Consider the following 18,862-nt stretch of genomic DNA (forward strand, 5'->3'; position numbering starts at 1 on the left):
ACACAGGAGCAGTTTGAGGCATGTGAGAGGCCACGCTGACAATCAGGGGGAACATCTAGAGCAGCACTTTTAAGTGGATAATCAAAGTGGGTGATCTTTACCCGTCTCTGACTCTATTCTGTGTAATGAGGCTTTTATAGGGTGAAAGAAAGCGGAAACCTTTTTGACACGTTGCCCCGATTAAAATGAAGTGTCAGCAAAAATATACTTTATACTTGACCACGAGGTCACACAGTCTGTGTGTATCAGGTCCTCAAGTGTCTTTAACTGTAACAGATGTGCCTGAGGACTCGAGGGTACAGCGGTACATGGCCCTTCACGGGGAGCTTGACTCGATAATTCCTACTTGTTCTGCTGATTGACTGGAAGCTACTGCAGTAATTGGTTTAAGCTGACTGGGTGATGGTGTTTTACAGTGTTATAATATGAAGGACATGAAACTCTGGTGTGTTACAGTCCTTTCTCTCAGACTGTCTGGCTTTTGCATGCAGTGTTTTTAAACTCATTAAAATAAATGCCAAAAATATCAAAGTGTGAATTTATTCATGTTATATAGTTTGCAGTTCTAAGGCAACTTGTCAAGTGTTAAATTAGATTAGAATAGAAAGTGGCTGGATGTGTAATTGTGCAAAGATGTATCTAGAATTAGACGTCGGGGGGAATTCGGATTCAGACTCACTGCTACGATGGCTGTATGATGCAGGCTGCTGCAGTGTATTGTAGTCTGAGTTGGTGTAAATTTCATGAATCTAAAGTCAAGATGCCTTTTTGGTTTAGCAGTCCAATACATAAATGTGTGTCTTTTAGTGTAGAGAGGATCTAGGAGGAGATGCAGAGTGAAGTCAACACAAAAACACATTCAGAAAGGTTTAAAGGAAACATTTTTCTTTTATAAAAGATTCACATATCGGCAATTAAAATAATAAAGTTATAGATCATACCCGCTTTATCCCAAGTGGAAAAAAGTAGTTCCAGAAGAAAATCATCAGTCAAGTTGTACAGTCCAAGGTTACTTTCTATGTAAATAATACCTCACAGATGTCTGATGTGATGAATATCAAGTACCCAGTCAGTTCAGACTTCGCTGGGCTCCATTCAGAGACTTTTGATTAATTTGCCAAAAAAAAAAAAAAAATCAAATCAACAGAATATTGTTACACGAGCACAGGAGGACATAAGGAGCTGGATGTTTGTAATCAGTGGCTTTGAAAAGTCACGTAAACGCCTCGTCAATGAATAAGTTAAACAGACAGTTCATTTAGATTCATAGCTTACGATTTAAACGGTGCTATTATTTACACCCAAGGTTAATAGAATTTCAAGTTGTACAAAATCATCGTCACCACATAATCAACCCCTGTTTCAGCCTAGAACAGCATTTCTGTAGTATTTTGTTTATTATCCCCGGATTACTGTCAAATGATAAACTCCACCACAGACAGACAGACCGGAGTCATACAGAAGGACAGATCTGTCACTGAGTCACACTGTATACGTTATCAGAGATGTCCAAGTGACTATATGTTGCCTGGCAACAAAAGTTGTTGCCAAAAATAGCCGAACAAAACGCAACATAAGAGCCATCATTTAGAAAACAATACTAGTTATGGTCTCCGCAACTAACTGCTGAAGTCTAAAGGCTCTTGGTTCAATGACTTGCCTATTTTTTTGCCCCGAGTTGTGCCTCCCAGGCAGACAGGCCCCTAAAGCTGTGCACAAATCCCACGTTTACAGCAGGCTCTAACCCTAACCGTGGTCCTCAGCTAACCTTAACTGTGTGAGCTGGTAGTATTGTGCACAGCTTTAGAGTAAACAAGGCTCATTTTCAGGGAATAAATGGCCAAAATGTGCTTTCAAAGCAGTGCGGGCTTGTCACACTACATCTAAAGCGATGTGGTTTTGAAGAAGAATTACAGAGTCCTGCCTGTCTGCCTCTTTAGTCCTTTGCTATATAGGTGTGATTGATGTGGCAGTTACAGTGACTGGCAGTCAAACAGGTTCCTAATGAACACAATCAGTCGGTCCTGTCAAGAATCTCTCTCCAGATCTGCAGGTGTGGCAGCCAGGATTATCTCTCTACGGCGGTAATTATAGGACAAACACACAATCCTGTTTCGCCACAGTTGGTTACCCTTCTCAGCTGAGGCACTTCTGGTGTGTGAGCTCCATCACAGCTTTGTGCTTGCTTTTTGTTTAATAACCTTCTTTTCCCACTCCTCCTGTCCTCTGTTCCCAGCCAGCTTACCTCCTCTCTTCCTCCTCCTCCTCTGCTCCGTCTCTTCCTTTTTCCTCACCGCAATATATGATAAAGACCTTTCCCCTTCTTTTTCTCCAGCTCTCTGTCCTCCTTTCCCCTCCACGTCTTGACGCTTCAGCAGGACGTCCTGCTGCTGCCGTAGGGTCAGCCGTGAGTGTCCTACGCCCTGCTGGGGTTGGGGGAAGGCTTGCCTTCGTAGCCGTACAGGAAAGTGGCCACGATGACCAAAATGGCCCCCAGGAAGAACACGCTGTGGACGACAGCAGACAGCGCAGTCACCTGGAGGAACTGTGATTACGAGCTAAAACGTTACAGAAGAAAGACAGACGGAGAAGTAGTAGATGGTTCCCCCTACCCAGTGGGGTCGAAGTCCTGCAGCCAGAAGTACGATATCAGAGTTGACAGGATGATGGAGAGCGACGTAGCAAAGCCCTTGAGGATGTTGTCTGCATACTTGATGACCGCTGCTATGACCAGACCACCCAGCGCCTGGAGAAACAACAAACACACAGGCGCAGATGGACGAAGGCACGACCTGCACAGACCGACAGGGAGTCTGATCCACGAAATTAAGAGACTGTTACCCCACAGGCTCGAAGAAAGTTACATTCAAGTTTTTGGGAAACACTGAATCAGTGGCAGTGGAGTGAGCCTTACCTGCAGCGCTACGACAGCCCAGGTGACTGTGTTGTATCCCTGAAACATTCCCGACTCCTTCACCCTCTCTCCGTCGTAGGCCAGCATCCCAAAGAGGCCAAACACCAGGCCAAACATCCCTGAAAAACAGAAATTCAGACGGTACCAAGACTGCTGCGTGTTCACACAGAATGCCTCTCCAAGAAATAGTCCGGCACGAAGCCACAACACCACAAACGGTTGTTTTTATACAGTTTAAGCAAACAAGATATAACTTGTTAATTAGTGAGTTTTAAAAAGCTGCTGGAAGTTGGACTTTGGACGAGCCAAGCTGGCTGCTCCCCCATTCCCAATCTTAATGCTAAAGTAAGCTAAGCTAGCATTAACCCTTTCCTGTCTCTAGCCTCAGAATTTCCATACAGATGTGAGCGTGGCATCAATCTTCTCATTTAACTCTCCTCAGCTATTCCTTTAATATCTTGTCACAGCATGTGCTCCAGCTACTTTACTTATCTCCCTCTCTCTTCACTTACTTAATGAGGCTGTAACTAACAATTCTTTTCATTTTCAAAAAATATGTTTCCACTTATAAAAGAAAGCCTAAGGCGACATCTACAGATTGCCTCTTCTGTCAGATCAGCAGCTCAAAGCCCAAAAGTATCCACTTAACATATAAAATAGAGAAATGTCTGGCATTTTGCTTGTGAAATAACTTCAAATAATAACTAATAACAGTTATTATTATCAAATTTCAATTTAACAAATAATCATCTCAGCAGTAATTCCTATTTTCCCTCTTTTTACATTCTCTTGTATCACTTTTACAACTATAAAAAACAAACAAACTGCACAGCGTTTTCGTCACTGCTGTTGTTGCAGATCTAGGCTTTAACATTTAGTGTGAGTGAAAAAGCTCCAAGCCCACACCAGAAATCGCAGGAGACTTAACACATGCCTCACACGCTCCAGGGTAAAAATAAACTAGACAGGAACATTCATCTTAACAGAAACATATCGGAGGTAAAGAGCCCAGCTGGCTCTCTGTGCAGGGAAGAGAGGAAACTGTGCACAAACCAGCTCCCTTCAGAAACATGGAGGGAGCGCCTTTTTCAGTCTGTTCACAACAGCGTGTCACAACATTGTTCCTCCGTTGATGGATGGGCATTGATCAAATGTCGGAACCTTTAACATTACTTTCCAGCGCATTGAATTACATTTTATATGTAAGAATACTGTTTGCGACTGATTGATTCCACTGATCGATGAATACTGACCGAGCTGGATGTTGCGGACCCAGACACTTTGTTTGCTCTCCTTTAGGATCTTCTCAAAGTAGACACCAGCGAACCCACTGGAGCAGCACGCCACCAGAACCGCTGTCACGCCGACAAACTGGGAGCCTGTGGAGAGGGCCTCCTTCTCTGGGGCCACCGCGGACTCAGAGGGCCACTGCAAGCACCAGAGAAACAGATGGGTTATAATAAACCTCCACCTTGGAAGGTCATTCTCGACTTTGGAACCAGCAGTTTGACCAAAAAAAGAAATCTTAATTCAAGGTCCACCTTCTAGCAACTGCATCCCATGGTTTTCCTCAGCAGATAGCTGAGTCGTCATCACATGACATGAGGATGACGTTTCACAAGCTACACCAGAAGTCGATCTACTAAAAGCAGACTCCATCCACTGAGGAAGACTGCAAGATGTAGTCCAAAAGCAAGTAAGTGGACCTTAAGTTAACAAAAGACCTAAACCTCTTGATTTAGAAGTTAAAATCTGAGCTAGCGCAAAACTTGAGAAAGAACATAAATATTCAGGAACAACCAAAACATTATACAAAGTGGGAATAAAGAAAAATACTTTTATAGTCTGTTAAACTAGTAAAACATACACACACACACACACACAGATACGCTCGGCAAGAAATAGACCAGCACACAACTCTCTGTGAAACTTTTATGTATGAATTAAACAAAGAAGATTTTACGTTTAAGCTGGTGCGCGTTAGAAGTGCTGGTAGGTGGATTCATTACATTTGGACAGAGCATGGCTAACGGTTTTCCGTGGCATCAGCTTTTGTGCTAAGCTAAGCTAAGACAAGCCTCTGCTGGCTGGACCCTAATATTTAAGGCACATATATGAGAACGGGATTGATTTTCTTATTTAGCTCTCTGCAAGAAAGTGAATAAGTGCACTTTACACAATGTCAAACTATTTTTTTAAGTACAGAGAAAGGAACAAGCATGACACAACTACTGAGTCAGTGAAGAGGACGCAAAACAGAACTAATGTCAAGTGCTCAAACTGCCAAAAAGCAGTTCCTATCATAAAACTTTGTGTATATAATGTGTTTAAGATCAAATAAAACCAAAGTCTGAATATTCATACGCTGCTGTTTAATGGTTCACAATCACACTCTAATTTCCCTCTGAATCCAAGGATCTCTGTACCTGAAATTCACACAAGGGCATCGTCACGACTTTGCCGAGTTGTAAAAATGCTGCAGAGTGTGAGTTTCTGTATTATGTGCTGCAGTAAGCAGGAAAATGTGTGTTCATGCAAAAAGAAAAAGACAAAAAAAGAAAAGATGATGATCTCTGGTTGTGCAAAGTAAGAGAAGTATTGTAGCTTCTGCACTTTTCCTCTAGATAAAAGCACAAAATGTCAGAACAAGTCGGAGTCCTTGTTTGATAAAGATCACTTCAGTAATTGGACCAAGATGCCGTGTGCCTTCCACCTCTGTAACTACTCCGAAACAAACCCTGCTGGGTGAGAACTAACGGTATAAAACTTGAAAATGAACAGTGAAAACGAGGAGTTGTATTAATGAAAAACAAGCCAATTATTTTCGTAGCAGAAGCATGCTGGCTGTTTAGCTCACTGATTTGTTCGTAGGTGTTTGCAAATATAATAGCTGCTATGGCTGCGTGTTAACCTCACACCTGACGTGATGATCTGTTATTTGAACCTTGTGGAGGTGTCATGGACAAAGCACTGTCACACAGTCTGGTTACACTGGGACCAGTTTGGGACGGAGTGTTTCTATCTGTCTGATCCTGTAGACACATCGAGGTGCGTCTCCACGTCCTCCTCTTCCTCCTCCACTGTGCTTCAGCCAGCATTAAGATCACATCAGGAGTAACACTGACTGACTGCCATTCTCTTTGTTTTGCCAAAAAGGAGTAGGAGGTGATATCACAACAGTCAACACTTCATCGTTCATCAGCACAATCCCTCGTAACCACTGGCTGCCAGTGCTTATTTTAATGCTCCAGTTCAGGCCTCATTATTTTCTTTTATTTATTTAACCTTTAGAAAACCACACAGCTCCCGCAGAGAATAAGAGTCTCTTTTCTTTATCTGGCCATTAGAAGACATTAGAGATCCCCCAATAATTAAAACAGAAAATAGGCAAACTTCCATAACACAGCTGAGTAAATGTTTGATTAGACAAAGTGACACCTGACAACACCAACAATTAAGAGTCTCTGTTTCCAGATTCTGCACAGACATAAAAAGTAACCTGAGCTCGACCTGAGGTAGAGGGAGCATGCTGACAATTCTCTCATGAAATCTGTGTGTGGCGCGATCGGGCCACGTACTAAACACACCAAACGAGGGAGCCGGCTGCGATTTCACTGCATGAGCCTATTTAGTCTGCTGAATGTGATCAATTCTCCACAAATCTACCCTGGTTTCCTACTTCACAGTCAACAATCAGACAGAATGCTTCCACTAGCAAGCTCTGGAAACAGCTGAAAGTGCGGCGGGGAATGAATTATTTGCTTATGGATGAGCCGTCTAGTGAAGGAGCCGATTCATCAGTGGTTTACTGAACAAATCGCCTCCCTGAAACTAGTAAACACCCTCTACTCAAACATGGCTGCTCTGGGTGAGATACACCACTTGAAAACTGGTATAAAGTGTAAAAATCTTCATGTGACTCAAGTAATGAACAAGAAAACAAAATGTGCCATTCAGCCTGATTATCAGGCCAGTGGAAAACGCCCCCAATCGTTATTTTATCGTTATTCTATGAAACATCCAAGGAAAATGGTGACAAAATGCCCATTACAGCTTCCCAGAACATCCCAGACATCTTCAAATGTTGTGCTTCAATCGACCAACAGTGCGAAACCCAAAGATATTCAGTTTACAATGAATGAATGAATGAATTAGTCATTTCACAGTGTTGAAATGACTAAAAGGGTTAATATCCTGTCACATGAGCTGAACATGCAGGTTAGTTTAACTGGTGACTTTAAATAGCCCGTAGGTGTGAGTGTGAGTGTGAATGGTTGTCAGTCTCATAGCTGCCAGATCTTATTTTCAGCTGCGGTAGAGATTTCTTGTCTCCAATCAACTATAAAGACCATCGACTATACCAAGGCTGCGCCGGCCCTCGTTCATACCAACTCGTTTACAAGGACTTTCACTCTGATTATTGGTGGAATAAAAGGCTCTTTTTAAAGGCAGCTACTCATACAAACACTCAGGCGTGTCTATGTGCTCATAAAGAGACACCACAGGGAGGATGTATTGTGGCTGACGTCTACAAACAGTGAACAGCGTGATTTACATTTCTACAAGTGGTGAACTGAAGCTGTACCGAACCTGCACAAGAGCCACTCCGGCCATGAGGATCAGCAGTGAGAGCCACTGGTAGACGCCCAGCCTGCGGCCCAGCATGGACACCGAGAACAGAGCGGTGGTGAGGATCTTCAGCTGGTACGTCACCTGGCGGAGACAAAGTGGGAAAACTGTAAAAGACGCAACTGTGTCAAGACACATCAGCTCCTGTGAGTGTTACACTGAGTCACGCTGTGAGTAAACATATTCACACAGCCTCCACACCCAGCCTGCCCTCTGACGTACCTGGTAGGTGGCTGCGTCCAGGTTGGACAAGGCGACGTACAGCAGGTTGTTCTGCAGAGTGTAGATCCCCGAGGGGATCGCCAGCTTCAACGTTTCTATTGGTTTGTGGACAATTTCCTGACGCAGGACGCTGTTCAGAGCTCGCATGCTGTAACCTGAGGAGCACAAACAAAACGCCAGACATGTAGAAGTTAAATCTGGGATTACGTCTGCTAGTCTGTAAAGTTAGCAGTGGATTTTGTTTGCAGTGTCTTTATAAGTGGGATCATTTGTGCAAGATCTGACCATACAGACGACGGAGCGGTGCTGTGTTTGTGAAGTTTCCACTTGGCTTTCTGGTTTTACTGATGATTCAGAAAACCCACTTGTTTCTGTACTTTATTTTAAGTCTGTACTTTATTTTAAGTTCTGTACTTTATTTTAAGTCTGTACTTTATTCTAAGTCTGTACTTTATTCTAAGTATTTTTGCACACATGTAAATATATTTATATTTAGCAATAGTAGTTTATATTTATATGTTTTATATTCTATTCTATCCTCTTCTTTTTCACTCTTTGGCATTCAGTGCGGATGGCAAAGTAAGATTTTCATTGTACAGGGAAACCCGTTTCTACACTGCACACATGACAATAAACACTTTGAATCTTGTTTTACATCCGTCAATAGGACGGGTGTAAGACAAGCGCAACCTGACAAACCTGAGTAAAGGGAGCTTCTCCAACTACAGTATGTGGGGTATTTTAGTCAGCCAGGTATTGATTGTTGAACCTCTGAAGCATTTTGGTAATGTAAACATGCAGCACTGTCAAATACATAAAGCTGCCACTTTTTTTTTTTTTTTTTTAATTAATTACAGTTTGAATACAGGCAATTTTAGACAGAAATATTTCTCCAAGAAAACTCAGCTCATTGTATCAACACTATTTTTTAGAAATAAAATTATATTAAACCCCAGTTTTTAGCGTTTCACCATCCTCAAGCTTGTTATATTTTATTATACACATTAGTAATACTCTACTCTCAATATCAGTACTCTATTGCACCAGATCAAAATCAAAGTATTTTTCATAGTTAGGGCTAAAACAATAAGTCAGTTGATTCAGTGAAACAACTTAATCAAAAACTGTTTTTATATTTCCATGATCATTTCTGTCTTGACTGAGCAAAAAAGGACAAACATAAGTTCAAATGTGAGGTTCTGCTACTTTTTCTCTGGCAGTCAGAAGGCATCACCTGGTGCTCTAGGAGATTATCATGTCTGACATTTCATGGGCCTCACAATGAGTAAACGAATCAATAAAATCCAATAAATCAATCAGAAATATGATATACTGGTTAGGCTCAGTGGCAGCCCTGCCCTGTGTCCGGATGCACTCACTGTGCTCCTTGAAGACGAGCAGCACACAGGTGAGGATCTTCATGACCTCGGCCACCACCACCGCTGAGGAGGCCAGGTACCGCGGGCCCTCGGCCTGCAGGGTGCGGGAGTACCGCATGGTGAGCACCAGGGAGGTGGTCTGGAACACCAGCACCCCCAGAGAGAGGTACTTCAGCCGGGACGAGGCCATGGCCACGGGTCGGTGGGAGGCTGGACACGGAGCAGAGGAGAGGCGAAAGACACGGTGCGAGCAGTTCGACTTGTTGTTACCACAGAGAGGCTTTTAGGGGCAGAAAGAGGTTATTACTCACAGAGCAAACAGTGGGGAGAGGAGAGGAGAGGAGAGGAGGGGAGAGGAGGGGAGGGGAGGGGAGGGGAGAGGAGAGGAGAGAGGAGAGGGCGCCGACAGACTGAGACTCTCACCTTTCTGCCTTCAATGGCGCTTAAAAAGCAACTTCACCGACGGAGATATTCGTCTCCACATAAAATAAGTCCAATCCCCGAGTCCCGCCAGTCCCCAGCAGCTCTCGGACCAGGTACTGGAGGCTCGACCCAGCTGTCAAAACAGCAGCAACAGCTTCAAGTCCTGGCGTCCATTGACCCGCACTGGATGTGAAGCGCCGGCCCGGTGTCTGCTCAGGGTTTCCGGCCCGGCTGTCCCATCATCAGGGGTCACCGCGGGTCAACTAACAGTCAGGGGAAAGAGGAAATAATGCCGAGAAAGTCTACAGAAGAAAACAAATCTCATGCATGTAAAATCCTGGCGGACTTCCGTGTACAGACTTCTTGCTCGTCTCTGGATTGTGGCTTCCTGTTTGAAGCAGCGCCCCCTGCTGGACTGACAACAGGCTGCACCACCCGGGCTCATTTTAAACCTTCTTTAAACATTTTAAACATCTGTGTTTTCTCCTCATAGTGGAATAATAAAGGGGTATAATTATTACACATTCATGCCCAAAGTCACACCAAATATATACATGTATTCTTTTGTGGAAACAGTTCTTTGGCCATCCAGTAACAAACAAAGCATCTCTATGAGTCAAACCACTAGATTTAAATATGTTTAATGAAAAAGCCTCTCAGTGTGTTTCTTTACTTTGCTGTAGTAATGTGTTTTTTCCTTGTTATTATTTAGTATTATCAATATCTTAGCATGCTGTCCATGACATTAGCTGTGCTCAATGGTAAAGCACCCAAATATTTAATTTAAACATTTTGACCATTCAATTTATGTCAGGCTGATAGAAACTGCTGACTTTGACTTTGGTGATGAGTAAATAATATTGCAAAGATCATTTCAGATATACAAACAGTGCTTCTATAAGCCTATATCAGGCACAATGGAAAAGAAAATGTTACAAAAATTTAATAAATATATAGTCTTTAGGTAAATCCAAAGCCCTGAAGGGCAAATCCTAGTTAGTTGGGTATTTTTCAGTAAAATACATCCTGTGATGATCCTTTAAAACTATACTTATCTATGAGCTGTGTACCCTGACGTTGCACTTGCTGTCCTGAAGTTTTTGTACTTTCAAAATACATCATATTTCCAAGGACTGAGCGCTCTTTGAGCAGTCTGATGAAAAAAAAATCTGTGTGCCTGTGTCACACTTTAATTCTCTATGTGAAAACGACAAAAGCAACGCATGTTTCAAAAAAGACATGAGTGCAAAACTCTATGAAGATCTGGGCTTTATTTCAGGAAGCACATTTGGTTGATCATTTGGTTTTATCTTTGCGACAGACAACTTATTTTATCATCAGTTTTAGTTCTTCTACCGTAAACAAACATGGTGACAACTACTTCATATGGCATGTATATTATACGCTATTTGGTTAACAGAGGAAAGTACGATAAAAAACATTTTATATACAGAACAAAGACATGTGGGCGAGCATATGAACGTGAACTGACTTGTACCATTCCTAATGAAAAAGAGGGACTGACAACTCGATGAACAGCACTTTTGGTGTTTTGTGAAACTGCGGGGATATCACAGGTACAGAGAAAAAGGCCCTGAAGTGTCAGGTACTCTAGGTAATATTGAGGAAATGTGAATCATCTGGTTTGTTCACACACACATACACACTTGCAGTAGTTATTAAAACCAAAACAACATTTCTTGGTATCGGATGTGTGTGCTGAAACAAGGGGAACGACTCACAAAATATGTGGACAAAAATTTTTGGCAGAAAAAAAAAAAAGAATTTGGTCTTAGAGACACTGATGTTCCTTTTTGGAGTTTGAAAAATAAACCAATGAATGACGGCCTGTGATTACAGAGCAGCCACACAAAGCTACAATCAACATTACAAACTTTACAAAGGAAGATATAAAATACTTTATTAAACCTAACTCACCTCCAGACTTGGTTTCTGAATCATGCCGAATAAAAAAAGGTGCACAGATATACTGATTGTTGTTAAGCAAAAGGCAAAACTGGTTAAATGATTTTGGAAGAGAAAACGTTTAGCAAGAGGCACTTTGAAAGGTAAAAACATGAACCTCTGTAACATTCAGAATCATTCAAGAAGTGCGATCAGAATTCTTATTAAAAAAAACAAAAAACAGAAACAGACATTTTAAAAAAGTCGACATGTCTTTGCCAAATCGAGCTCAGTAACAATAAGCAGAATGTCCTGTCAGACTATGTACATTTCATCATACAACATACTAAAACTAATGTATGTATTTGCATAAAGTTTGTCAAGCTTCTGAATGAATCCCTCAACAACTCATGGAGTATAGTGGCAAGGCGTGATGTAACTGCATCCAGACAAAGTCTCATTTGGTTTTCAAATCAACTCTTTTGTATATTTGTAACAGTAACAGGCTTCAAAAACATGGTTAACACACGGTGTTCTCACTGCATCTACAGCATGCAAATACAAACTGCACTTAGTGAACCCTCGTCTGCGTTCAGGTAATATCTGATGGGAAATACTAATCTATCAACTGTAATCAATGCAGTACATTTACAAGTGTAGAGCCATTCAGTAACAAGATGCATCTGTGTGCATTTCTATATAAACTGTAATTTTCTTGATGTTTGTCTTTCTAGTCATGCAACAGCATTTTATAAAATTCCCCCTTTAGCACATAAAAAAATACAATGCATGAATAAAAAAACAGTGAGGCAACAACTAGGTCGTTTTGCTGGATTAAAGCATCAACTGAACGTGACTCATCGTGATAAAAAAAGTAGAGTGAATGGTTTCGACAAGGAGTTAGTATTGGCAGGCTTATCACATTAAAAACATCAAATAAGGATATCATATAGCAGAATGAAATAACAATGTCCTCCAAAAGAGACAGACGGTCTCCTCCATGCTTCAGTGTCCATCTCTACAGTCCGTTTTCTAGCCGGCTGCCACCTGGTCGGCAATTCCTCGATGATCCCTCAATAAACAGTTTGTGTTTGAGTGACAAAAGGCGAAAAGTTAAGTCTTGACTCAGCCAACAGAGAGCAGACGATGCTCAGCTGGGATCGAAGGAACTACATGGACAACTGATTTTAGCTTGTGGCAGGCAGCTAACTCCACGCGTTTTTTTTTTGTTTTTTTGGTATTGAGAACTTTTGATTTCTAGCTGATAATACTCGACATTTTTGAAACTATACACAGTCTTCTTAAGTGCAAAGAGGAGAAGAAAAGGTAGAAGGAGAGGTGGCTGATTATTATAACGAAGAACAAACAGAGAGAATTAACGAGCGATGTGAGAAAAGCTTTGAATGAGTTACTATGTGTTGTTATTTAACTACACAGAATCCCAAAGTCAGTCTGTCCGTGCTTTCCCCCAGCCGGCCTACGCAAACACCTGCATGTTTCCCAGCTGAGACTGTTGAGAGGCCTGCTGCATCTGTTGCGACTGCGGCTGCAGCTGGACCTGCTCTGGAATGTGTGTGTGGTGTGAAGACGGCAGTGCGTGGTGGGGGTTCCCCAGAGGGGTGGGGCTGGTGGTGACGTCAGACCAGTCCGAGTTGGAGTGTGGCGAAGAGGACGACCAAGGGTCTGGGGACTCGGGTGAAGGGGTGAGGTACGGGTGCTCGCTGGGTGGGTGGGCGGAGTGGCCGGGGGTGGTGCCCTCTGAGCCGGTGGTGGTGTAACTGTGCTGTGAGGGGGGTGTGGGGTACTTATCCACGGGGCTCTGCATAGGCGGATAGGAGGGCAGAGGCCGAGACTGGCCCTCGATTCCACCGTGGCCTCCATGGCTGACGGTGTGGGGGTGCTGCAGGGTGTGCGAGAGCCCGTGCGCCATGGTCATCTGCTCAGGCATCTGGTACATCATACTCTGGGAGCAGTGGAGGTGTCCTGGCCCCTGCTGGGAGTGACCCTGGTTCTGGTTCTGCCCCTGGGACTGTGTGACCTGTACCTGCCCTGGCTGAGGCTGCTTCAGTATGGCCTGGCCGCCAGGGGCCATCATCTGGAACGTGACGATAGGCGGCAGCTGCTCCCTGCTCATGGTGACATTCATGGGAGTCAGCATCGGACCCTGGCTGTGGTGTTGGCCCATGCCAGGGTGAGACCCCCCCATCTGGTGCGGGACGAGGCCAAACATGTGGCCACTGTAGCCGTGCTTGGTCATGCCCACCCAGCCTTGTGGCTGCCCCAGCATGTGGCTGACGGGGGGCAGCATTTGTCTGGAGGTCGGACTGCTCAGGAGGGGAGGTGAGTTTGCTGTGGTGGAGACGGTGCCGGATACGTCGCCTGTGTATGAGTGTGGTGATTCCAGGGAGTCAACGGGTGACATGGTGACAGAGCTCTCTGGAAGTCCTCCTGCTGCCTTGACGCCGTTGGCACTCCCTCCTCCTGTACCTCCTCCACTTCCTCCTCCGACTGCTGCACCCACGCCCGGCCCCTCTCCTCCAGCAGGCTTCTTTCTTCTCTTCGCCTTCATGTCTTTCAGCTCCTTAGCTCCCCCTCCAACACCTCCCACCTTGGCTCCACCTCCGCCCCTCCTGCTCTTCTTCCCCTGCGGCCCGGGCCGCATGCCCATGAAGCCTGCTCCATTGGCTCCACACATAACAGAGGAGTTTCCTCCTCCGCCCATGTGGTTGGGCCCATTGTGTGGGCTGTGAACCAAATTATACTGGTCAAGCAGACGCACTATGTCATGATGCATGCGCTCTTGAGCGGTATCGCGGGGCAGCCGATCCAGATGATCAGTAATGTCACGGTTGGAGTAGTGGTCAAGGAGGACCTGAGCCGCCTCAAAACTGCCCTCTCTGGCTGCAAGAAACAGCGGCGTCTCCTCCTGAAGGAATCACAGCAAATGATTATTAGGCAACTGTGTATAACACATAGTGTCAAGTGCCAATTATCACATTAGACAAATGCTGAATTTTTCACACACTTTAGTTAGGTACAGCAATGGAAAGCGACAAAGTAGACATTACAATACTATGATTGTATACTGTATATTTTTTAGATATGTGCAGGTTTGTAAGATGTGCAACTCAACTTCACTTTTACTTAAGACTTTTTCCAGTCCCTTTAATTTGACTGTTTCAACTTGAATTTGTATCACTGTTACACCACTGCACATACAGTATTCATAAGTTGTACACAAACTAAGCAACAATGGTTTGAATTAGCATAAAAGAAAACACAAGAACCGACCTTATTGTCTTGCATGTCACGGTTGGCTCCATTCTTCAAAAGCACAAGAGTTGCCTCCACATTATTAACTGCAGCTGCCCAGTGCAGAGCAGATTTGCCTAAAATGGTGGGGCGATGAGAAAAGACAAAAAAGCATGTTCATGTTACCCAGAATGAAATTAGTTTTAGTGTTATGTGTTAATATCTCACCAGATCTTAAAAAGACTGGAGTTAGTATTACAACGTTGTTAAGGTTGAAACAACATGAACACTTCAGATTTGTAAACATGGATTTGTAATCCATGCAACAGACTTCCAGTAAAGAAACGAGATGTTAAACAAGAGGAGTAAATATATGAAAAGTCTGCTGACCATGGTCGTCTACGGCATTGATATCAGCATGGCAGTGGATCAGCTCCTCCACCATGCCCTCCACAGCTAGCCTGGCTGCCAGGATCAGTGGAGTAGTGCCATCGTTCATTCGGGCATCCAGTTCTGTTGCACGATTACGGATCAGAATCTGAGGGAAGACGCAGACACACATGATATGATGAGTAACACATGGCAGACCATAGTGATGCAGATTTCACAAATAATTATCTGTTTGCAGGGATTACCTTCACCTTTGTTTATGTCTACAGGCCATTAATTACTTGGTTTCTATTAAAGACACTGTTAGGGCTGTTTATAATAGGGTTTGTGCAGCTCTTAAGAGTCAAATTCACACACTTTCAAGGTAAACCAAAAATTTCCTTTATCATCGTATCTAAGCTGTTAATATAAGTGCAATTAAAAATAAAGTTTACATAATTCCTTTCCACAGCAATCAATTTATATTGTCAGCCAACATGTCAAAAGATTTTTGGTCTACACAAGTGACCATGTAGACAAAACATGTTGAAAATCCAGCACATTTCAAGGAGTATAATCAAATTCAAGCCGTTTCCAAATCTTAAAAATATGACTGTTAAAAAAATCAAGCATTTTCCAAACTTTGAAGACTTTCTACTGTTCTGAGGATATCAGTTGTCTCACCTGGAAGACTCCCTGGGCATCAGCCGCCACGGCAGCATGCAGCGGAGTTCTGCCCATGTTGTCGTGAGCGTTGGGATCAGCTCCAGCGTCCAGCAGTCTCTTAGCAGCATCGGCCCTGGCGTAGCGGGCAGCCAGGTGGAGCGCAGTTTCTCCCGTACGGTCAGTCTGAGCCATCAAAGAAGCACCCTGAGAGATCAGGTCTGAAATGACACTCGGCCCTGGTTCATCCCCTCCACTCTCTTCCTCCTCTTCTCCATGCAGGCTGCAGTCCGGGCCTCCACCATTACGCAGCGATGCCAACATCAGTGGGGTGAAGCCATCTGAGAGAGAGAGAGAGAGAGAGAGAGAGAGCGAGAGAGAGAGAGAGAGAGAGCGAGAGAGAGAGAGAGAGAAGAAAATCACTGTTAAAGAACTTATTGGAAATCAGTCTGATATTGAAGTTAAGAAGTGCATTTCACTCACCAGGGCCCTTGACGTTAACGTCCAGACAGTCAGCATCCAGGTCGGCCTGTGGGGGGGTCAGGGTGATGTCAGCAGCCTTGCGATGCTGCGGGGTCCACTCCCTTCTGTCAACACCTCCATCCATGGCGATGGGCAGCAAGGGTTTGTCTTCAGTCTACAAAAAGCAGCAGGACTTGAACCACTTTTCTTCATACTACAAACATTCCTTACCCAATTGAATTCAAACTACTGAAATCTCCATCCTCTTTCTTTCAGTATCTATTCACTTACTCTTGGTTTCTTGGATGGGACCTCATCATCCAGCCATCTTTGACTCTGACCTCCATCAATCAGGGCTCCATCCTGGATCTTGAAATTCCTGATATGAGAAAAAAACAAAATAAGTGTTTAAGCGATTGCTCACTGGCAGCTGGACAGTAAAAAACTGGTCAATATATCCACTCACTTCATGTCAAAGTCATCCTGTCCAACAGGCTCTCTCCTCTTGTCATTTTTCGCGGCCAAGAAGCCATCAGGCAGCCACAGGACGCCATGTTTATGCTTCCTCTTGGCTGCTAGCATCCCCAGCACCAGGATAAGTAGAATAATAACCACGGCCACTCCAACCAGGTACATCAGAGGAGTTGTCTGAGATGGAGTTGGTGCTTCACCTACAGGATGCAAATACAAGTGTAAGCACTTTTTCACCTAAAGACAAACCAGTTAGATCTCATTAACTGCTGAGTCACAGGCCTACTTACTTTTAACAGACACCAATGGGTAAGGCAGCTCTGCCTTAATGTGTGCTGCTGCAATGAAGGAAGCAGCCTCATCAGTGTTGGAGAAACAGTCGACAGAGCTCTGGGAACACTCACGGTTATCAATTTCCAGGTGCACCATAGATCTGCACACACAAGCACGTGAAGATGCAAAAACAGTTAATGACACAAAGTTATTTGGTGAATACTTTCAAGTTGGTAAGAATTATATGAGAGCTTTAAAGAAGAGAAATTATTCAAGTGTCCTATCATGACCTATCCTCACCCAATAACCTCCTTCTCCAGCTCCCGCTTGCTTCTGCTCCTCTGTGTATATCGCTCCTGCTCCTCGTCCGACCTGTAGTAAGGGTATACCATTGGTGTCTTGTTTTGGTCCAGCTTCACATGCAGGTTGGTGTGCAGCAGGGCTCCCAGGGAGCGCAGGAAACCCCTTAAGTCTCCAAGCAGTTCCTTAGGCTGCAGCCGGACCACGATAATCAGTGTGCCAGTCGCCAGATTGGCTGGAGTGTCAGAGGAACAGTCCAGGCCGTCCCAGCCACAAGCCTCTGTGTAGCAGCTCTGGTCACAGATGCCATTACCATAGTGGTCAGCGCAGTACTTGTCATACCTGAAAATACAAGGAACAAGGAGGATGGGTGCTTAGTGATTTGGCTTCTGAAATATTCAGACTTAATAGGTAACTGTGGCAGCAAGCAATAAAGAGGAGGGCCACATACTTGCAGGGGGCTGGTGGAGTCTCCTGGCACTCAAAGCTGTCGAAGAGGCACCCAGAGTTGTCACACTCCTTATCACAACGTCCGTTCTTGAAGAGATCCCAGCAGCGAACACCAGCGGTGCAGTGAGCCCAAGGCCGCTCCCAGTTGAGCGAGCAGTCTCCTCCATCCCACTGACATTCATGGTTGTTACACTGATCGTCACACACTTTATCGCCCGACTGCCGCTCACACTGCAGATAGGGGCAGGATGGAGGGTCTTTTGTAAGTAGTTTGCTCTCACAGTGTTGTCCGAAGAAGTACGTGGGACAGCGGCAGCTGTACTGGTAGGAGTTGGATGGGTCTTTGATGCAGGTTCCTCCATTTTGGCAGGTCCATGGGCACTTCTGTCCGTTCTCACAGTGTGGCCCGCTGAAGCCTGGCTGGCACTGGCAGTACAGATGGCCAACTGGTGACTCCACACAGCGCCCACCATTCTGGCATCGTAGCTTTGAACAACTGTAACCTTCTATTTCGCCACAGTTGAACCCAGTAAAGCCCTATAAAACACAAAATGTTGTTTAAGTGTGATATAGTCATTTAAAAGGTTAGGCTTGGCTACAAATTTGTCAAGGGCCAATATGACTTTGCAGCTGATGTTTTATAAAAGAAACTACCATATAACTAAGGTACATCTAGGTTCTCCTACAAATCTGCTCATTGTCTTACTATACCTGAGCCATGGTGTGGCCCTCTGAAGCAAGCATGAGAATAAGAGAGGGAGCAAGAGGTTAGTGGAGAGAAAACCAGGATTTTGTGTGAAAAGATTCAAGTTCTAGTATGAGAGCAAAAGAATGAAAACACTGAGGTAGTAATGTCACTGTCCTCTCCATCTCTCTTAATGAAATAAACCCAAGATAATCCACACCACTCTCAATCTCAAAACACAGAACAAAAGGCAAAACTATGCATGCACATGGCATCCAGACAGTTATCTGAAAGACTATGGCAGTGTTAATCAAGACCTTAAAAGGTTCTCTAAACGACATTCAGTACATTAATATAGCATTATACAAGTATTTGCTATGCAAAGACAGAGATAGAGAGATAGATATTAACAATCACTCATGCATGTTGTAATCTGAGTTTCTCTGTGCTTTATTTTGGTAGTTG

At 44.0% G+C, this 18,862-nt stretch overlaps 2 protein-coding genes across 2 annotated transcripts in view; both read right to left on the reverse strand.

The window, feature by feature from the left end:
- Nucleotides 1-2,251: 2,251 nt before the first annotated feature.
- slc35a3a (solute carrier family 35 member A3a) lies at nucleotides 2,252-9,355 on the reverse strand. Its single transcript, XM_070832048.1, has 7 exons — nucleotides 9,145-9,355; nucleotides 7,766-7,920; nucleotides 7,505-7,627; nucleotides 4,168-4,342; nucleotides 2,915-3,033; nucleotides 2,613-2,746; nucleotides 2,252-2,507 (listed from the first exon to the last, which is right to left on the reverse strand). The coding sequence occupies exons 1-7, from the start codon at nucleotides 9,332-9,334 to the stop codon at nucleotides 2,417-2,419; spliced, it is 987 nt and encodes a 328-aa protein (XP_070688149.1). The 5' UTR covers nucleotides 9,335-9,355; the 3' UTR covers nucleotides 2,252-2,416.
- Nucleotides 9,356-10,819: 1,464 nt separating this feature from the next.
- Nucleotides 10,820-18,862, reverse strand: part of notch2 (notch receptor 2) — a 43,420-nt gene continuing 35,377 nt past the window's right edge. Inside the window, exons 26-35 of the mRNA XM_070831584.1 lie at nucleotides 17,714-18,249; nucleotides 17,263-17,604; nucleotides 16,980-17,122; nucleotides 16,685-16,889; nucleotides 16,510-16,597; nucleotides 16,240-16,393; nucleotides 15,778-16,097; nucleotides 15,115-15,262; nucleotides 14,764-14,861; nucleotides 10,820-14,398 (exon numbers count right to left, since the gene is read on the reverse strand). Of these exons, the coding sequence (XP_070687685.1) occupies nucleotides 12,950-14,398; nucleotides 14,764-14,861; nucleotides 15,115-15,262; nucleotides 15,778-16,097; nucleotides 16,240-16,393; nucleotides 16,510-16,597; nucleotides 16,685-16,889; nucleotides 16,980-17,122; nucleotides 17,263-17,604; nucleotides 17,714-18,249 (3,483 nt within the window). The 3' untranslated portion in view covers nucleotides 10,820-12,949. The remainder of the gene's footprint in view (nucleotides 14,399-14,763; nucleotides 14,862-15,114; nucleotides 15,263-15,777; nucleotides 16,098-16,239; nucleotides 16,394-16,509; nucleotides 16,598-16,684; nucleotides 16,890-16,979; nucleotides 17,123-17,262; nucleotides 17,605-17,713; nucleotides 18,250-18,862) is intronic.

The sequence above is a fragment of the Pempheris klunzingeri genome, chromosome 6 (genome assembly GCF_042242105.1).
Source record: "Pempheris klunzingeri isolate RE-2024b chromosome 6, fPemKlu1.hap1, whole genome shotgun sequence".
Classification (NCBI taxonomy): Eukaryota; Metazoa; Chordata; class Actinopteri; order Acropomatiformes; family Pempheridae; genus Pempheris; species Pempheris klunzingeri.

What these genes read in the sequence shown, in the direction of transcription:
- slc35a3a (XM_070832048.1), bottom strand. Translation starts at nt 9,334, where the DNA reads ATGGCCTCGTCCCGGCTGAAGTACCTCTCTCTGGGGGTGCTGGTGTTC. An exon ending in CCGGAGTGGCTCTTGTGCAG is followed by an intron (nt 4,343 to 7,504) that starts GTTCGGTACAGC and finishes TGGTGCTTGCAG; the next exon opens with TGGCCCTCTGAGTCCGCGGT. An exon ending in GGGCTGTCGTAGCGCTGCAG is followed by an intron (nt 2,747 to 2,914) that starts GTAAGGCTCACT and finishes TTGTTTCTCCAG; the next exon opens with GCGCTGGGTGGTCTGGTCAT.